General features: G+C 45.2%; 1 protein-coding gene across 3 annotated transcripts in view; it reads right to left on the minus strand.

Annotated features, from left to right (window-relative positions):
- Positions 1-20,591, minus strand: part of LOC135918430 (zinc finger protein 791-like) — a 153,887-nt gene that overhangs the window by 45,635 nt on the left and 87,661 nt on the right. For all 3 annotated transcript variants that reach the window (XM_065452071.2, XM_065452072.2, XM_065452073.2), the window contains 2 exons: positions 13,601-13,918; positions 8,754-8,940 (listed from right to left, as the gene is read on the minus strand). In XM_065452071.2, the coding sequence (XP_065308143.2) occupies positions 8,754-8,940; positions 13,601-13,918 (505 nt within the window). The remainder of the gene's footprint in view (positions 1-8,753; positions 8,941-13,600; positions 13,919-20,591) is intronic.

Consider the following 20,591-nt stretch of genomic DNA (forward strand, 5'->3'; position numbering starts at 1 on the left):
GAAATAACAGAACAGGGAGTTGCTTCACTGCTCAAGAACGTTAAAGTTAGCTCCGCATCTCGTCCCGGTCACATTCCAAACTATGTCTTAAAGAACTGTGCTGCATCCGTCGCCCCATTTCTAGTAATTCTTTTTCAGGCATCCATAGAAGAGGGGTCCCTGCCTAAAGATTGGAAAAGTGGTAACGTAGTACCTGTATTTAAAGGCGGCGACAAGACAAAGACAAAAAATTACAGACCTATTTCACTAATTAGCATCTCATGTAAGCTACTAGAGCATATAATTTGTACCAACTTAATGAGTCACTTACAGAGCAACGGATTCTTTTGCCCCACACAACATGGGTTTCGCCGGGGATTCTCATGTGACACTCAGCTAATCGAATTCACCCATGATATCGCATCATCAATAAATAACGGACACCAGGTTGATGGTGTATTTCTGGATTTTCAGAAAGCTTTTGACTCTGTTGCACATAACCTTCTACTCACAAGGCTGTCTGCCGTCAAAATTCCAGCATCACTGATGAAATGGCTTGAGGCGTATCTTACTGGTAGAAAGCAGCGTGTTGTCCTTGAAGGACTGACCTCATCAGAGACTGAAGTCTTATCGGGCGTTTCACAGGGGTTCGTCTTGGGCCTGCTGTTATTTATGATATTCATAAATGACATAGGAATGCATCTTTCCAGTCACATACGCCTGTATGCTGATGATTGTTGCATATATCGCGCCATTACGTCCCCTGCCAATTCAAGTATCTTACAAAATGACCTTCTAACAGTGTCCATGCGGTGCGACAGCTGGAGTATGAAATTAAACTCTGCCAAGTGCAATGTCATTCGCTTCCCTAATAAGAGGGTACGGCTTGTTAAAAATTACTTTCTAAACACTGAACCATTGATCGAGGTAAGTAGTTGCAAGTACTTAGGCGTTGTCTTTAAAAATAATCTTTCTTGGAATGACCATATAGAGAGCGTGGCATCTAAGGCTAGTCGTATGTTAAATTTTCTAAAACGTAATTTCTGGAGAGCTCCCCATAAGGTAAAGGAAACGCTTTATTTAATGAACGTTCTTCCGATGTTAGAGTACGGCAGCTCTGCCTGGGACCTAGAGACAAACACAGCCATTAACCAACTGGAACGAATACAAAAACGCGCCGCCCGGTTCGTTATCGCCAACTATGATTTCACTCAGAGCTCATCACAAATACGTGTTAACTTGGGATGGCCACTTCTCGACAACCGACGCAAATATTTGCGTCTTAAACTTTTCTTCGATATTTACATTGTGGGGTCTGATGTGGGATATCTCACACCGTACTCTTGGGACAAAGGAACGACAACACAGTAGTGCAAACAATCACAAGGGCATTTATTGCACCTTTCATACATCAATGCCTGCTAGCCGAGTTGCTATCCACAAAACATGCCGATGGGCGCGCGACAAATCTAGAAGTCCGACTTACCGCGACTGGAAGCGAGCGAATGTGTTCGCCCCATGCTGGATCCCAACGCCTGGTCGTTCGCGTGTATAGTCACACGAATCGTGGCGCGTTCGAGGGCGGCCAGGCGAGAGGGTCTCGCCGAAGCATCGGTCGGCACGCACGCGGGAGTCGTCCCCCGCCGCGCCCGACCCGCCGGGAAAGAGGGCCGCTGCACGTGCGGCACGGCCCGTCTCGCTCCCTGCCTCGAACCCAAGAGGGCAAGCGCCTTCCTTTCGGCGCCCAAGTAACCTCGCGGCGTTAGCCGCGCAACACTCGCGCCATCTCTCGGACTGCGCCTGTACCATTCCGACCGCCGCATGTGCGGCGAAGCCGCACTACAGGAGACGCGCTATGCGGGAAAAACATCAGGGGAGGTGCGAGGGTCGCGCATCCCCACAACATAGGCAAGACTGGTTTTAGCGGGGACACATACATAAAGAACCCAAGCTACATATCACCTAGAACAGATCATCCGCTAAAGGTACAAGAATACAAATGCTGTATCAATCTATATAAGCATTCCTTCTTTCCAAAAAACTGTACATGATTGGAATAAACTGCTGCTCGAAATTGTCACAGCAACGTCATCTGTGTTCGAAACATTATTGTCGAGACACTTATATCTTTAGTTCTAAAATGTGTTTTGCTTCGGACAGAATGGGAGATTAACCTTTCCTGTCCGCGGCTTTTTGCCTTACTCGCTGTTTTTTTTCATTACTTTATTTATTAATAATTTCATTGCGTTGTACTATGTACTAAAGTGTATTTATATTGTATTTCATAATAACCTTAGGTGTAATGTTGTGTTAAGTACTGTGTTTTCAATATCAATATTTTGTTGTATTGTGTATTAGATGTATCTTTTTGTAACATCAATCATCTGTATTTCCAGCATTTGTATATTCCTTCCCCCTACTTTTATGCCCAACATTGGGCGCTGTAGGTATGTAAGTAAGTAAATAAATAAATAAATAGATAAATAGCTCCAGGTTTTCTGCAGTGTGAGAGTCTGCCATCTTCGTGCAAGCCAATGCATGCACATGTTGCACGAAGTCACTGTCCATGACGTGACAAGTTACACAAACATAGCTGTCATTTGCCCGCGATGCCCAACCATCAGTTGTGATTGAAAGCGACTCCACTCCGCTTGCAAAAATGTCCCCGAGCTCCTTTTTCACCTTCTCTTTGTTTGATGGGTAGAGGTCTGGAATAATGGCTCAAGAACGTTGTCCGAGATGGCACAGCATAATCCGGCATAGCGACCTTCATCATGTCGAGGAAACCCGGTTCTTCGACAATGTTATAGGGGTGCATACACGAGTTACAATACGAGCTATCATTTTTGTCACCTGTTGGGCTTTTGGGGCCGACGCTTTCATTTTCGGCTTGAAACTGTCGGCTATGGATGGCCTTTCACGTGCGTCCTGCTTGTCTTGGTAGTCCTTGTGCAAGTCCGGGTGTTCCCTTAAAAGCGTTGCTAGGGTTGTTGTCCTACTTGTCGGGGTCTTCAGGACTGCCTTGCATTTAAGACGTCGAGCTTCGGTTCCCGGTGGAATCTTTACAAGAAAGTTCCACATCGGATTGCTTGCGTCATGCAAGTCCCCCATGGTGCTCTCTGGAGTGGTCCAAGGCAGCTGGGATTGATCAAATGCCACTGTGGCAAAGACAGAGTCGCCCACTAAATGAAATCGACCACACCACCATGCCGACGAGATGCGTTTTTGTACGCCTTTGTTCTGAGCATAGTTCTGTTTTCTTGGCTTGGTTTGGAATGGATTGGATTGGGAAAAGTATTACTGCATCCAAAACCGAAACTTCCAAAAAAGCCTTCTCCCTGCCGTGTGTGGCTATTCGTTCGATCCGAATACTTCGAAATTTCCGAATAACAAAATTCGAATCAAAGCGAATATCGAATAGTGCATTATTCGTTCAACTATTCGAAAATATCGAATATTCGCACAAGCCTAGTGACTAAGCTACTATCAATGATTAAATCATTCTGTGATGCATTTCCAGATGTCACGCACATCACCTTGGCTCTTGTGAACATAACAAGTGTTGCCCCATAGTTGAAACATTCCAAAACATGGTACATGGTGCTCGCACTGCACAATCACTTCAAACAAGACCTCTCAGTATGCTCGGTAAGCTAATTAAGACACCCCAACTTTCAACTTCGCTACAATAAATTGTTTATGAACAATAAGTGCCATATTTAAGACGCATCTACCAACTGCGTCCGTGAGCAGAATGCATCTTGCCCATTACAGAATCAGATCGTTCCATTATGTACAACACAATAGGGGCACGTAAAAGGCAGTGGCCTAGCATCACAAATACCTTTACCTTACTTGCCTATTATTTTTATGAATATCACAAGTGTTGTGAATAAATTTCATTCTTCGGCAATTGACACGTACATTGCAAAAATTATTGCCTTGATAGAAACTTGGCTTCTCGCACATGTGTGCGATTATAACACCTTCTGTGGCACAGGCAATTTTGCTATCTACCGCTGTGAACAATCTGCACATCGAGGAGGAGGCATCCCTCTCGTAATTTCTAAAGATATTCCATCATTTCATATAAATATTAAAACTGAACTTGAAACCACATGCGCTTGCCTAACTCTCGGTCACACAAGGATAATACTCGGCATCTGCTACCGCTCACCCTCGTCATCTGCCACCGTCACTGAAGAGTTACAGGATGCTACTATCCTAATTTTTTCATTTTTTTCTCACCTCACCGTTAGTCTTACTAGGCAATATTAATTTTCCTAATCTAATATTGAATACACATCCACTCAGCATGAAGCCTTTTTCTGCTCAGGCTGGAGATTTCTGTGAGTTGTGTACCCTGTTTTCATCTTCCCAATTTGTAACTCAGCCTACCAGATCATCAACCAACACTGCAAACAAGCTTGATTTAATCTTAACTAATCATTCAGATCTAGCTTCTTCTTTGCATATTTACCTGGTATTAGTGACCATTCCTTACTAACTTATGGTATATATGTCTGCTCTCCAAAAAGTACAAATGTTAAGAAAATTATATGCTGCTACAAGAAAGCTAACTTCGAAGCCATTAATAATAAACTATTGTCATTTATTCCAGCTTTTCTTGTTGATTTTGATAACCGTTTGGTTCAGTCAAACTGGGATACATTTGTAGACCAGGCATGCCTATTAACTGAAAAGTACATTCTTAATCGCATCATTTTTAATGTGCAAATACCTTGGCACAGCTCTTCTATAATATGCCTATGTAATAGAAAAAAAAAACTTCTGCATCGCTTAGCTAAATTATCTGCAAGTAAAACACATCAAAAATCCTATAACACTGCTAATCAAATGTACTTCATTGCCCCAAAAGCACTAAAGACAATTACTTATCCCATACATTACCTAAAATGCTTAAAACAGATGTCTGAAAGTTTTGGCGCATCATTAACCCCTCTTGTGATAAGCTCTATTGCCTTGATAGACTGGTCAGGTGTAGTCATTCAAAGTGATGCTTGTGCAATCCTTATTAATGAATCGCTTGCAAATAATTTTTCTGTTTCATTGAAAATGCATCCACCACACACACACAGCACTACAACTATCTCATTATGCAACCCATAGCTCTTCATTCCTTTGGTGTTGCTAAGCTAATTGATGATTTGCCTTTGAACTCTGCTGCCGGTTGAGATGTTATTACCTAATATCAATATTTTGAAAAGTACTAATGCATTCACTTCTGCAATACTTCCTAATATTTTCCAACAATCAATAACACTTGTACTCTGCCTGCTCAATGAAAAATAGGAAAGGTGGTTCCATTGCACAAGTCTGGTAACAAAAGCTCACCCCTGATATAACTCATGATTTTGCTTACCAGCACCTGTTACAAACTTCTTTTACATGTGATATTTATAAATCTAGTTAACTTTCTTGACTCAAACTCATTTTTCACCTCAGCTCAACATGGTTTTTGCAAAACATTCTCACGTGAAACCCAAATAATATCTTTTACTTTTGAATTACACTGTATCTTAGATTGTGCTTGCTGTGCTGACTGTGTATTTTGAGACTTTAGCAAAGCATTTGACAAGATTTGCCAAAAGCTGCTATTATTCAAACTGAAACTTTTAAACCTTGGCAGTAACCTGCCGGAATGGATTGAGTGATTTCTTACTAACCGTTATCATTATCAGTTTGTTACTGGGAATAATTATTACTCATCATTGACTGAGGTTTGCTCTGGTGTGCTTCAGGGATCAGTACTATGGCCCCTACTTTTCCTGATTTATATTAATGACCTACCTTCTTTGTTGAGGTCTCACATTCACTTGTTTGCGGATGATTGCATGATGTATCATAAAATAACTACTAAAGACGACACTAATGCTCTTCAGTCTGATTTGCACTATGTGACTGATTGGCATAACACTTGGTTAATGGAAATTAATATTATTAGGTGCAAAGTTTTCCAGGTGCACAGAAACACCAATACCCTTTCTACTTCCTATCTGAATAAAATTGCTCTAGAACCCATAACTTGTACATATACTTGAGAGTTCATATAACTGCAAATCTAACCTGAAACCTTTACACTGAGTGCATAATAAGTAAAGCTACAGCATGCTTGGTTGCTTACATCACCAGTTTTCCAAGTCATCATCATCTCAAAATTACTACTTGAGCAGTGCGTCCTAAATTAGAATACGCTGCGGCTGTGTGGGCGCTGTACCATGAAAACTTTACTTCATCGAGCTTCTTCAAAATAATTCAGTCCAATTCATATTTTCTAATTTTAACCATACTGCTAGAATGACATCAATGAAAGACAACCTATCTCTTCTATCACTTCCACCTCATAGAACAATAGCATGCTTGACCTTGTTTCACAAATTTTATTACCATTCCTCCCTTCACAGTAACTTCATTTCTTCGCCTCATTACCTGTCAAGCCACATTGATCATAGCCATAAGGTCAGAATATTCAAACAGGGAGCCCTAACACTTACACTTCACCTTTTTTTCCCAGATCATCACAGCAGTGGAACCACCTTCCTGGTGAAATTGTCTCCATTGTTGATAAAAAACTCTTTTGTAAGGCATTAGCTAACATTGTATAATTGGGAATTATTAACATGTTATTTAGCTTACTTGCCATACTTGCAAATGATTAAGCATGACACTTGTTAACATTGTATTAGAAGAAATTATCAAGATGCTATTTTGTTTACGTTATTTGTTGTACTTGTACAAGCCATTACATAACATTGTATAATTTGGAATTATTAATATGCTACATTGTTTATTCTTTGTATTACATTGTTATGCTTCCCATCTTACCACTCCCCTCTGTAATGCCCTCAGGCCTTGAGGGTAACACAAATAAATAAATACATATCACCCCCCAAATTCAGGTTTTCCCACCCCATATCATCCCCCAAATTCAGGTTGGCCCACCCCATACCGCCCCATAATTCAGGTTCGTCCACTTTCACATCACCCCCAAATTCAGGTTGGCCCACCGACATATCACCCCCAAATTTAGGTTGTCCCACCCCTATATCGCCCCCAAATTTAGGTTGGCCTGATCACATATCAACGCGAAGTTCAGGTGGGCCCACCATACCTAAGATGACATCGACATTATATGCTACGAAACAACACTCAAGGAAGGATTTAAAAGTACAATACACATTGTAAAATGACTATTCCACACAGACACATACACACGCACAAATAAGAAAAACCAGCAATCAATCAGAAGGTTCTACTCTATACAAAATGTAAAGGGAAAGTCCAGTTGTAGCTTGTATTGTAGGCATGAGTGATAAAAATGAAGAACCAACTCGAATGGTGACGTGACGCACATTGACAGCATATCACTGAAGCACTTTGTCATGCCGTTAGCTTGTAGATGGTATGGTGTACTGGTACAGTGGCTATTTCAGCTTTCATCGAGTAAGGCCTTCAAAGCATCGAAAAGGAAGGCATGGCCTTTATCACTCAGGAGTTTGCCAAGGCCACCATGGTGGAAACGACAAAATGCCGTAAGGTGAATACATCCTGGCGCAAGACAGACTGTAGAGTGGCTGCTTTTGTATAGCGGGTCAAGTGACACACGGTGACGATAAGTCAGCAGTTACCAGCTGGAGTGCATGAAAGCAGTCCATGTATGTCAATGGCAACACAATCAAAGGGTCGACTAGGGCCAGGAAGGGGCTCCGACTTGTCCAGGAGGTGATTTTCAGAATTGGTACTAAGCACATGAGGGATGATGATGTGGGGTGTTTGAGCATATGCAGTTTTGTGCATGCCACACATATAAAATCGCAGCCACAGTTGAGTGACAGGTCTTGAAGAGGCCAACATGTGCGCGCTGTGGGTCGGCATGAAAAGCAGTGCATATATTGACACGAAGGTGGCTGGGTACGAAAGAGGCCACTTGCAACTGTCAGAAAGGTACTCTTAATGATGAAAAAGGCAGCGGAGAACGCAACATGATGAAGAGGTGGAAGGTTGAGAATGGATACTGAGAAGAGCAGGTATCGTTGCACTGCTCTGAAGCCATGTTGAGCAGTGCAGCTGACGAAAGTGTACACTCAAGTATGGAGAGGCAAACATGGTCAGCCGATACTGGAAAGTGTGGAATGGCATTGGCCGGACAGGCAGCGAATGTGGAACTCCTGTGGCTTGAGTGCCCAGCAGGCAAGGCAGCCAGATAGATCTTTGAGGGTGGACAGCCAAAAAGTGCGTGATGATCAGTGATGGCATCAAAAGGATAAGCATACAAATGAGGTAAACATCTTCTAAGAGCCTAGATGATGGCCAAACACTATTTCTCTGTAACCGAGTAATTAAGACTCGGCTTTTGCAGGAGTGCAGCTGGGATGAGCGCGGATGGGTAACGGTTTCAGATTTTCGGCCAAGCACAGCAACCATGAGTTTAAGCTGAGGGCAACGCCACTGAGGCACAGGCCACTCTTCTTTGCTACAGCTTCACTGTTTTTTTCCCCCACTGAGGATTTGTCTCATTGGTGAGCAGAATGATTACAACTGTGCAAAACAAAACACACTCTGGGAGTACAACCACACTCATGTGAAACTACTAGTCTAAACAGATCATAACAGGCCTCTGAAGAAGATAATCCTCCTACAGTTAACAGTTGTTAGGGTGATGATGGTGACAAGAACAGCAAAAGCAAATAAAACAAAATGCATCAAAACTCTGTTCCAGAGTGAATTGTACAAAGCTGCATAACTCCTCTTACCCTTGTTACCGCTCTCCTCAGTCGCCATTTCAACTTCAGTGGTAATGGTTGCTGCTTCAGTGCTGCTGTCGCCACACTCATCCCCAACGGACTGCAAAGGCACCATTGCCACATCCGAGAAGGCGGCCACTCCGCCCATGGGAGTCACGGGTGCCACGTTGGCAACAAAGGGTGCTGCTGTCACGGTCTGCCATAAAAGTCACACAAGATGTGGCACAGTGTAAACACGTTGCATTGCGCAACACTGCAAAAGCAGTCTGTGGAAATACGGGACTCAATAAGTGAAGGTTATGACCCACAGGGTCGCCGCCTATTGATGGAAACAACACTACCTAGAAAAGTTAGCATTTTAAATTGTGACAAGCATTTATGTTTCTTGCTTCGTTGGTGATCAAAGAAAGCAGAAAAATAAAGATAACATACCACTCATTTATGAATTGATAGTACAAGTTCATTCACAGCAGTGCCTTGTGATGGTTTGCTGCTGCTGCTTTCTTTCAGATCACCTCAAACCAAGTTAAAAACACAAGGTCAGAGTTTGATAAAGCAAGTAAAGCATGTTACTGTCCTGCATTCTTTTTGGCTTTAGTGCTGAGCGATGACATCTTCGGTGGTTACTATAGCTCCTGCATTGTAAACAGCATCCTGTCACACAAACAATTTAACACTAATTTGAATAATGTTCACATATATACAAACAGCAAGCAAAAGTTGCTATGTGGCTTCAAGAAAATGCACTACCGTGACAATACTTGCGCCGACATCGACTCACATCCAGTCCCCTATTGGAACACACTCACAGTGAAACAACTGAGAAATGAATGCAACAGTTGAGCTCGCTTATAACAATACTTGTTTTAACAATGCAGTAGCCTTCCATTAATTTGTCTCTGGTTAATTCGATTATTTGGTTAATTTGACCCTGATCAAGGGTCCCGGCCAGGGCCTATGCATTTCTATAAGCCAAAAATATTGTTTCGATCCTAAAATTGACCTTTGCCTGATAACTTGAACTTCACCAGCTAGTACGCATGCACCTGACCCCTATGGTAACAGGAAGTGACCCCGTTAGTGGCAGTGTCTGTCTCAGTGGAGCTTAGGAGACAGCGAATGCGTTCAACACACATCATCTCCCGTCGAAAATGCCTATTTTTTGCCTGTTTTAGAAGGACATTTAAGCAATAACTGTAGCTCGCAATGTCTGATTAGGGTATTCTAACGCCTGATTCTAACGCTTGCCTTTTTTTTTTCAAGAAAATTGAGCCGAAAATTGTCTGCACGGTGCAATCGAACACGAAACCAAAAACCGCCTCTGCAGCATTTGTACGCTTTACCGCATGACCTATATGTATTGCGGCGAAGATAACTTTCATAACCATGCGGCGAAGCTGACTTTAGAAAACCGGCCACCAATGTGTGGCACATTTAGAACCTTGCCAATTTTTTTCTGCACCTTGTTTAATTGGACCCGCCGGATAATTCGATAAATTTTGTTACTTCTCTCAGGTTCGAATTAACTGACATCGACTATATTTCGGATATAACAATCAGCAGCCGATGCAACACTAACTTTTGCATGTATTTCACGGTGAAATCGCTTACTACAATGCTCATTTGCCGGGTTATTGGATGTTACAATTACATCTGGCTACTGAATGAGTATGCCTAAAGGCATAAAATAAAAATAAAATTCAGTGCTGATTTAGCAGTAAATGCGAGAGATAAGCCTTAGCATTACGTCGCACATCTTTGAGGTCTCAGATCCATGGTTTAAACCATGCTCACCACATGCAAAGTGTTGTTCATGAGCACACACTTGACACATGCCCTCCTCCTCGAGGAGCTAAGTGCAAGTGATGGTGGTCCAGAGCAGGCCACTGTTAGTTGCTTTTTGTGTGTGCGTGTGTGTGTGTGCGTGCGTGCATGCGTGTGTGTGTGTGTGTGTGTGTGTGTATACAGTAAAAGCTCGTTAATTCGAACCGCATGGGGAAGCCGCTTCAGTTCGAATTAACGAAAGTTCGAACTAACGAAAGTGAAGGAGAGCAACAGTACACTGCGATTTGGAAGCAGTAGGGAATGTCAGAAATTTGGCGTTTCAGAAAGTGATGGCGTGTGCCGCGGGCACACGCCATCTTCAAGTCGAAGCTCTGGGTCCGACTGTGCCACACCACCGATGTCCACAGAAACGAATGTTAGCCGAGGCTTAACACCATCACAATGAATCACGACGGCCGATACCTCCTAAGCTGAAAACAGAGGTACACAATTGATGAAGACTGCCAAGACGAAGACGCCGAACATGTGAAGGTGGCGAAGGCCCTGATTCGTTGGTTCTTGATTGCAAGCGCAGCTGCGACGTACTTGATTCGCTGTGTTTTGGCGCTTGCCGTGCCATCTCCGCACATTAGCAGCTGTACAAGATTTGCAAAGCCTCCGAGATTCGCAACGGGCAAGAAGTCTCGGAGGTTACGTAGAACGGAGAAGCGGCAGCCGCCGCTGCCTTCTGGCTGACCCCGCGTCGGTTAGATTTTTTTCTGATTTTGCCTTCTCTCGCCGTTCTCTCCGTTTAGGAGGCAATACAGCCTTGTGTGTAGGCAGTAGGCGCGTTTCTCTGGCCGTGTGCCAGGCGAGCGTAGTTCGAATTATCCGTGAGGGAACCTTCTCGCGTTCGAATTAACGGACTTTTTTATACATAGACTTCTGTGGAGCTTGGGCGGACCAAATCGTACAGTTCGAATTTTCCATAAATTCAAATTATTGAAGTTCGAATTAATGAGCTTTCACTGTATATATATATATATATATCTTGACACATGTACATGTTTATCTTTCTTGGGTGACCACGTTTCACCGCTTAACAAATGTTATCACGCAGCGCAGGATGCGCCTGCACGTATAGGAAGTTTCTGGAATGTTATCGATAGTTCCATCCGATGTCTGTCCCCGAACCTTGTGTAATCTCAGCGCATGTATGCGCGACACGAATAATGCAGAACTTTGTGGAAGACACGCGGGTCCCAGCGATTAGTCTGGAACATTCGACGACTGATGTATAAAAGCCGACGCACTTGACCCGCTGATCAGATTTTCGACGAGTGCCGACTGTGTTCGCCGTTTTTGTTGAGCGTTGAGTGTAGCCTGTTTTTCTGGGCACAGGTTAGCCCACTAAAGTTAGTTTTGCCATTCCCAGTTTTCTTGCTGTGACCTCAACCGTTGCTACCACGTGATCCAGAGCAGGCCACTGTCAGTTGCTTTTTATGTGGGTGTGCGTACCTGTGCGTGTGTGTCATAAGAAGCCAACAAACAATGACACCAAGGCCAGCTCAAGGGAAATTAACTGCAGTCTTTAATTGAAATAAAGAAATTATAAATAAATGGAAATTAACGTGGATGAATGAAAAAACAACTGACCGCAGGTTGAATACCAACCCATGTATTTGCATTATGCATGCTGTGCTCTTACTAATTGAGCTACTGTGGTGCCCAGTAATGTCGGCACCAAAAGACATATTTTCCAGGAATGTATGAACTGTAGAGACGAATATTATCGCTACTTGGTGAACCGGAGTGCGCTGCTCATCCAAGAAGAAGATGGCAGTTTGGAAGCTCGAGGCTTTGGCACTGTTCCCTGCCTTTGTCGGTTTGCTGACAGCGACAGTGCCTATTTTAAAAAAGGAGTACATTCCAAACGCCCCCATTATAGAAGCAGTAAAAAAGTTGCATAACTGTACTGGGTAATTTTTTACGTTCTTGATTGTGAACGCTGGGATCATATCATGAGGTTCATGAGGATGGGATCATATCAATGAGGTTCTAATGTATACCTTTACCACATGACCTACAGCTATCTCTACCGCATGTCCCGCCTTTCACACACATACATTTTTCCACTTTGACACATCTAATGCTAATGCATTAAACAAAATGCAAACCACTGCACACCTTCACCACACCCGGCTTTGCGCCACACAGCCTGCATGACGTGCCTTTGTCGCATCGCCCTATGCATCACCGGCCTCGTGCACCCCTCTTCTACCCCACTGATGTCTCGACTTGGGTATCGGAGGGGTGGAAGGGAGAGCAGTGCACGAGGCCAGCTATGCGTAGGGCAATGCTATGAATGTGTGCCGTGTGGGGTACGTGGCACAAAGGTGGGTGTGGCAAGGGTGTGAAGCATGCAGGCAGTTGTGGTGCCTGCCTTCTTTCTTTTCCTGAATTTTGCATTCCTTTTTCTTTCAGTACAGATGCCCAGTAGCCATATTTAATGGTTATATTCAGTAATGCAGCATGGGAACATTTTAATAAGCAGTTTATTTTACCCTAGAATACACACAAAAGCTCAAAGCGCCGCAACTGCTCAGTGTTACATCGGATTATTGTTAGTCATTAATGCATAAGTAGGTTCGACTGCACTTGTTTCTGTCAAATTAAAATGTTGGTGTTGTATATTTTACTGTTGAACATTGTTCTGTAGGGCAACTGGCGCTCCACTATACATATAAATATCCATGCCACAGCCGATGGTTCAGTCGGGCATGGTGTGAGGTGTGAAACTAGCGCATGTTGTCTCTTCAGGGCTGCCAACTGTGCTTGGCGTTCCCCTTTGCTAACAGTACTGTTTAAATGTCTGTCCCCTCTGCTTTTCTCATGCAACCCAGTTGCAGCAAATATCGTTTATAACAATGGGATTTTCTTGGAGCTTAAATGTTGTCATACGCGGTTTCGACAGTATGGTCATCAGTATGTGTGCTGAATTTTGTGCCCTCAAAACATCTGCCAGACATTCTATACCTGTGCCGTGGCAACAAGGTAAACATCACGGAACAGTGGACAAAGTGCTGCGTCACCTCGATCACTGGTTCAGTGGTCGCGCCTCCCCGGCCAGTCTGCTGGCGGCGCGTGTGCTTGCGCTGATGCATGCGCAGGCCCCGGTAGCTGGTGAAGGACCGGTCACACAGGGCACAGGCGTGCTCCCCTACACTGCCTGGCTGCCCTTCAAAGTGTGACCGCTCATGCGCCTGCAGCGCAGATGCCGAAGAGAAGGTACGGGCACAGGCACAGCACTGCAGTGTTGGGGGTCCCCTGTCTCGCGAGCCATTGGTGCCCTCAACGGTGCCCACGTCATCACCACCGTGCGATTGTTCCATGTGGCGCTCCAGCCAGCCCTGCATACTCAATCACATCATTCAACTGACCACTCACTGTCATTTCTTTGATGATGCAACTCCAAAACTGGAAGAGAAGTCTTAGAGTTGCATCATTCATTTGTAACACTGCATGCTTCATCCATACCTTTTGTATGTTTATTTTAGCGAATGCTCAACTGGTGGGGTTTCATATCTTAAACGATGAACGGTCCATGCCAAATGCCGCAGTGAAGAGCTATGGATCAATCTTGACTATCCTGAATTTCTTAAAGGCTCACTGAAGGTAAAAATAAATTTGCCTGTATTAGAAGAACACTCCTCAAATACCACAAAAGCCTGGCTTACCATGAAAGAAGGACGGTTAAACCAGAAACACCCCACGACACTGTGGTTTGAGCCGAAAAGTAGCACACGGACTTAAACGCCACAACCCTAAGGTTTGAGCCACAAAGCAGCACATGGCATTAGATGCCACAACCCTGCAGTTCAAGCCACAAGGCAGCACATGGCCTTAACGCCACCTTGAAATGTATCTGTACAGCATAACAAAACAAAGACACAAGAAGAAATGAAGACAAAGACAAGCGTTGACTATCAGCAATGCAAATTTTACTTCCGTGATCAGTCATACCTATACCCCCAAACAACCATGTGCACACTATATCAACCATGAGGATACACTTACATACATGACGGTATTAAACAATCTAAAACAGATACAACAGGAAAACATAAAATCTAAATGACATATGGAAAATGCAGTTCAGAATTTATGCCATGCATAAATAATCCAACTCTCTCGCGGACAATGACAGTGATGGTTTGCTGATGCATTGCTCAGTGGCCGAGAGGATCTGCTCTGTTTTTATCACTAGTCTTAGATATTCACACTTATCCCTATCTATAATAGTGGTATCTTCTAGAAGTGCGTGACATAGACGACATGACATGGCTGACCAGTGCATCAGCAAACTGTCACAGTCATTGTGCGCGAGAGAGTTGGATTATTTGCGCATGGCATAAAGGCTGAACTGCATTTTCCATATGTCTTTCAGATTTTCTTGTTTTCCTGTTGCATCCATTTTAGATTCTTTTCATACCTTCATGTACATAAGTCTAAAGTCATGGTTGATATCATAGTGTGCTTGTGGTTGTTTGGGGGTATAAGTATGACCGATCCCAAAAGTAAAATATTTATTGTGGATAGTTCGCGCTTCTCTTTGCCTTCGTTTCTTCTTGTGCCTTTGATTTGTTTTTCTATACCGATGCCTTTCAATGACGACTGACCAACAAGCCTATATCACCACCTTCATTGTTAACGCCACAACCCTGCAGTTTGATACAAAAAGGAGCACATGGCCTTAGATGCCACAACCCTGAAGATTGAGAGAAAAAGCAGCACACGTCCTTAGATGCCATGACCATGCGGTTTGAGATACAAAGCCGCACATGCCAGTAGAAGCCACGACCCTGCGGTTTCAGCTGAAAAGCTGCACACGGCCATGGACGCCACGACCCTAAGGTTCGAGATAAAGAACCGCACACGGCCTTAGATGCCATGACTCTGCAGTTTGAGCCAGAAAGCAGCACATGGTCTTAGATGCCACGACCCTGAGGTTCGAGCCTAAAAGCAGCACATGGCTTTCGATACCATGACCCTGCAGTTCGAGCCACAAAGCAGCACATGGCCTTAGATGCCATGATCCTGCAGTTTGAGCTACAAAGCAGCACATGCCTGTAGACACCACGACCTTGTGGTTTAAGCTGAAAAGCTGCACACGGTCATGGACGCAACGACCTGAATGGCCTTGGATGCCACGACCCTAATGTTCGAGCCAAAAAGGAGCGCATTATGGCCTAAGATACCATGACCTTAAGGTTGGAGCCAAAAATCAGGACACGGCCTTAGATACCACAACCCTAAGGTTCAGGCCATAAAGCAGTACATCGCCTTAGATGCCACGACCCTAAGGTTCAAGCCAAAAAGCAGCACACGGGCCAAGATAACACGACCCTAAGGTTACAGGCATAAAGCAGCGCATAGCATTAGACGCCACGAGCCTAAGGTATGAGCCGAGAAGCAGCACACAGCATTAAATGCCACGAACCCAAGGTTCGAGCCGAAAAGCAGCACACGGCCTTAGATACCACGACCCTGCGGTTAGAGCCATAAATCAGCACACAGCCTTTGACGCAATGACCCTAAGGTTCGACAAAGCAGCACACGGCCTTAGATGCCATGACTCTGCGGTTAAAGCCAAAAAGCAGCTGACCTTAGATATCACAACCCTGCGATTAGAGCCCTAAAGCAGCACACGGCCTTAGACGCCACGACCCAAAGGTTCTAGCTTAAAAGCAGCACACAGCTTCAGATCATCATCATCAGCCTGGTTACGCTCACTGCAGGGCAAAGGCCTCTCCAATACTTCGCAAACTACCTCGGTCATAACTAATTGTGGCCATGTTGTCCCTGCAAACTTAATGTCATCTGCCCACCTAACTTTCTGCCACCCCCTGCTAAGCTTCCCTTCCCTTGGAATCCAGTCCGTAACCCTTTATGACCATCGGTTATCTTCCCTCCTAATTACATGTCCTGCCCATGCCCATTTCTTTTCCTTGATTTCAACTAAGATATCATTACCTCGCGTTTGTTTCCTCACCCAATCTGCTCTTTTCTTATCCCTTAACATCACACCTATCATTCTTCTTTCCATAGCTCGTTGCGTCGTCCTCAATTTGAGTAGAACCCTTTTCGTAAGCCTCCAGGTTTCTGCCCCGTAGGTGAGTACTGGTAAGACAAAGCTATTATACACTTTTCTCTTGAGGGATAATGGCAACCTGCTGTTCATGATCTGAGAATGCCTGCCAAACGCACCCCAGCCCATTCTTATTCTTCTGATTATTTCCGTCTCATGATCCGGATCCGCCTTCACTACCTGCGCTAAGTAGACGTATTCCCTTACCACTTCCAGTGCCTCGCTACCTATTGTAAATTGCTGTTCTCTTCCGAGACTTTAGTTTTCTGCAGATTAATCTTTAGACCAACTCTTCTGCTTTGCCTCGCCAGGTCAGTGAGCATGCATTGCAATTGGTCCCCTGAGTTACTAAGCAAGGCAATATCATCAGCGAATCGCAGGTTACTAAGGTATTCTCCATTAACTTTTATCCCCAATTCTTCCCAATTCAGGTCTATGAATACCTCCTGTAAACCCGCTGTGAATAGCATTGGAGAGATCGTATCTCCCTGCATGACACCTTTCTTTATTGGGATTTTGTTGCTTTCTTTATGGAGGACGACAGTGGCTGTGGAGCCACTATAGATATCTTTCAGTATTTTTACATACGGCTCGTCTACACCCTGATTCCGTAATGCCTCCATGACTGCTGAGGTTTCGACAGAATCAAATGCTTTCTCGTAATCAATGAAAGCTATATATAAGGGTTGGTTATATTCCACACATTTCTCTATCACCTGATTTCTAGTGTGAATATGGTCTATTGTTGAGTAGCCTTTACGGAATCCTGCCTGGTCTGTTGCTTGACAGAAGTCTAAGGTGTTCCTGATTCTATTTGCGATTACTTTAGCAAATAGTTTGTAGGCAACTGACAGTAAGCTGATCGGTCTATAATTTTTCAAGTTTTTGGCGTCCCCTTTCTTATGGATTAGGATTATGTTAGCGTTCTTCCAAGATTCCGGTACACACGAAGTTATAAGGCATTGCGTATACAGGGTGGCCAGTTTCTCTAAAACAATCTGCCCACCATCCTTCAACAAATCTGCTGTTACCTGATCCTCCCCAGCTGCCTTCCCCCTTTGCATAGCTCCCAAGGCTTTCTTTACTTCTTCCGCCGTTACTTGTGGAATTTAGAATTCCTCTAGACTATTCTCTCTTTAGACGCCACGACCCTAACGTACTAGCCGAAAAGCAGCACACGGCCTTAGATACCATGACCATGCGGTTAGAGCCATAAAGCAGCACACAGCCTTAGATGCCATGACCCTGCGGTCAGAGTCATAAAGCAGCACACGGACTTAGACGCCACGACCTTAAGGTTCGAACCACAAAACAGCGCAGAGCCTTAGATACCACAACCCTAAGGTTCGAGCTAAAAAGCAGCACACGGCCTAAGATACCACGACCCTAAGGTTTGAGCCACAAAGCAGCACATGGCCTTAGATACCACGACCCTAAGGTTCGACCCAAAAAGCAGCACACGGCCTAAAATACCACGACCCTAAGGTTCGAGCCACAATCTAGCACACGGCCTTAGACGCCACCAAGCCTAAGGATCGAGCCACAAAGCAGCACACGGACTTAGATTCTACGACCCTGCGGTTCGAGCCAAAAAGCACCACACAGCAATAGATACCACGAGTCGGCAGTTAGAGCCATAAAGCAGTACACGGCCCTAAACGCCATGACCCTAAGGTTAGAGCCACAAAGCGGCACACGGACTTAGATGCCATCACCCTGCGGTTCGAGCTGAAAAGCAGCATACAGCCTTAAATACCACGACCCTGCAGTTAGAGCCATAAACCAGTGCACCGCCATAGACGCAAGGACCCTGCGGTTTGAGTCACAAAGCAGCACACTGACTTTGATGCCATGACCCTGCAGTTCGAGCCGAAAAGCAGCACATGGCCTAAGATTCCAAGGTTACCACGACTAAGGATACCAAGACCAAGGTTAGAGCTATAAACCAGCACACAGCCTTAGACGCCACCACCCCACGGTTCGAGCCACAAAGCAGCACACGGACTTAGATGCCATGACCCTGCAGTTTTTGATACAAACAGCACACGCCCAGCACCAGCACACGCCCGTACAAGCCACGACCCTGCGGTTTCAGCTGAAAAGCTGCACACAGCTTTAGACGGAACGACCCTAAGATTCGAGATAAAAAGACGCACGAAGCCTTGGGTGCCACAACCCTGCGGTTTGAGCCAGAAAGCAGCACACAGCCTTAGATGCCATGACCCTGCGGTTAAAGCCATAAACAAGCACATGGCCGTAGACGCCACGACCCTTAGCTTCGAGCCACAAAGCAGCACACAGTTTTAGATGCCAGGATCCGGCAGTTTGACATATAAAGCAGCACAGGGTCGTAAACACCATTACCCTGCTGTTTCAGCTGAAAACCAGCACACAGCCTTAGATGCCATGACCTTAAGGTTCGAACCGAAAGGCAGCACACGGCCTTAGATGCCACAACCCTGCAATTCGAGCCGAAAAGCAGCACGCAGCCTTAGATACCACGAACCTGCAGTTAGAGCCAAAAGAAGCACATGGGCTTAGATGCCAAGACCCTGCAGTTAGTCATAAAGCAGCACACCACCTCAGACACCATGACCCTAAGGTTCCAGCCACAAAGCAGCACATGGCCTTAGATGCCACGGCCCTGCAGTTTGAGCCTAAAAGAACACGGCCTTAGATACCACGACCCAGCGGTTAGAGCAGTAAACAAGCACATGGTCTCAGACGCCACGACCCTAAAGTTCGAGTAAACAAGCACATGGCCTCAGACGCCACGACCCTAAAGTTCGAGTCACAAAGCAGCACACGGCCTTAGATGCCATGACCTTGTGGTTCGACCTGAAAAGCAGCACGCAGCCTTAGACGCCACCACGCTGCGGTTAGAGCCATAAAGTAGCATATGGCCTTACACACCATGAACTTAAGGTTTGAGCCCAAAACCATCACACGGCGTTAGATGCCACGACTCTACGGTTCGGGCTGCAAAGCAGCACACAGCCTTGGACGCCACGACCCTAAGGTTCGAGTCGAAATGCAGCACACGGCATTAGGTACTACAACCCTGTGATTAGAACCATAAAGCAGCATATGGGCTTAGATGCGCCAACCCTAAGGTTTGAGACAAAAATCAACGCACGGCTTAGGCAGCATGGCCCTGTGGTTCGAGCCGCAAAGCAGCACGCAGCGTTAGATGCCACGACTCTAATGTTTGAGCCGCAGCACATCGCCTTAAACGCCACGACCCTAAGGTTCAAGCCGAAAAGCAGCACACGGTGTTACACGCCACGACCCTGCGGTTCAAGCCACAAAGCAGCACACTGCCTTAGATACCACGACCCTGCAGTTAGAGCCATAAACCAGCACACAGCCACAACGACCTTAAGGTTTTCAGCCACAAAACAGCACATGGCCTTAGATGCCATGACCCTGCGGTTAGAGCCATGCACCAGTACACGGCATTAGACGCGACGACCCTAAGGTTAGAGCCAAAAAGCAGCACGCAGCCTCAGACGCCATGACCCTATGGTTCGAGCCGAAAAGCAGCACACAGTTTTAGATGCCACCACCCTATGGTTCGAGCTGAAAAGCAGCACACGGCCTTAGATGCCACAACCCTGTGGTTCAAGCAGACAAGCAGCACACAGCCTTAGATGCCATGAGTTCCGCAGAACTATTATGACAAACGCTTGCCTTTCCTTCGAGCGGCGCAAACGTGACCCCACAGTGCACCGATGCTGTGGGGCGGCGCTGTTGACCAAGGCGGGGTAAGCACGCAGCCAAAATGAGCGCCTCGCCAGCCTCGCGTCGGCTGCATCTCTACTACCGAAGTGAAAGTGAGCCCGTTTCCAGTATTGCGTGCTTTCTGCGAGCATCAAAGAATGAATCGTTATCATGAAAAAAATGTTACGTCAGCCCACATCATTACTCCTGTGAAA

This window comes from Dermacentor albipictus, chromosome 2 (genome assembly GCF_038994185.2).
Source record: "Dermacentor albipictus isolate Rhodes 1998 colony chromosome 2, USDA_Dalb.pri_finalv2, whole genome shotgun sequence".
In the NCBI taxonomy this organism is placed as follows: Eukaryota; Metazoa; Arthropoda; class Arachnida; order Ixodida; family Ixodidae; genus Dermacentor; species Dermacentor albipictus.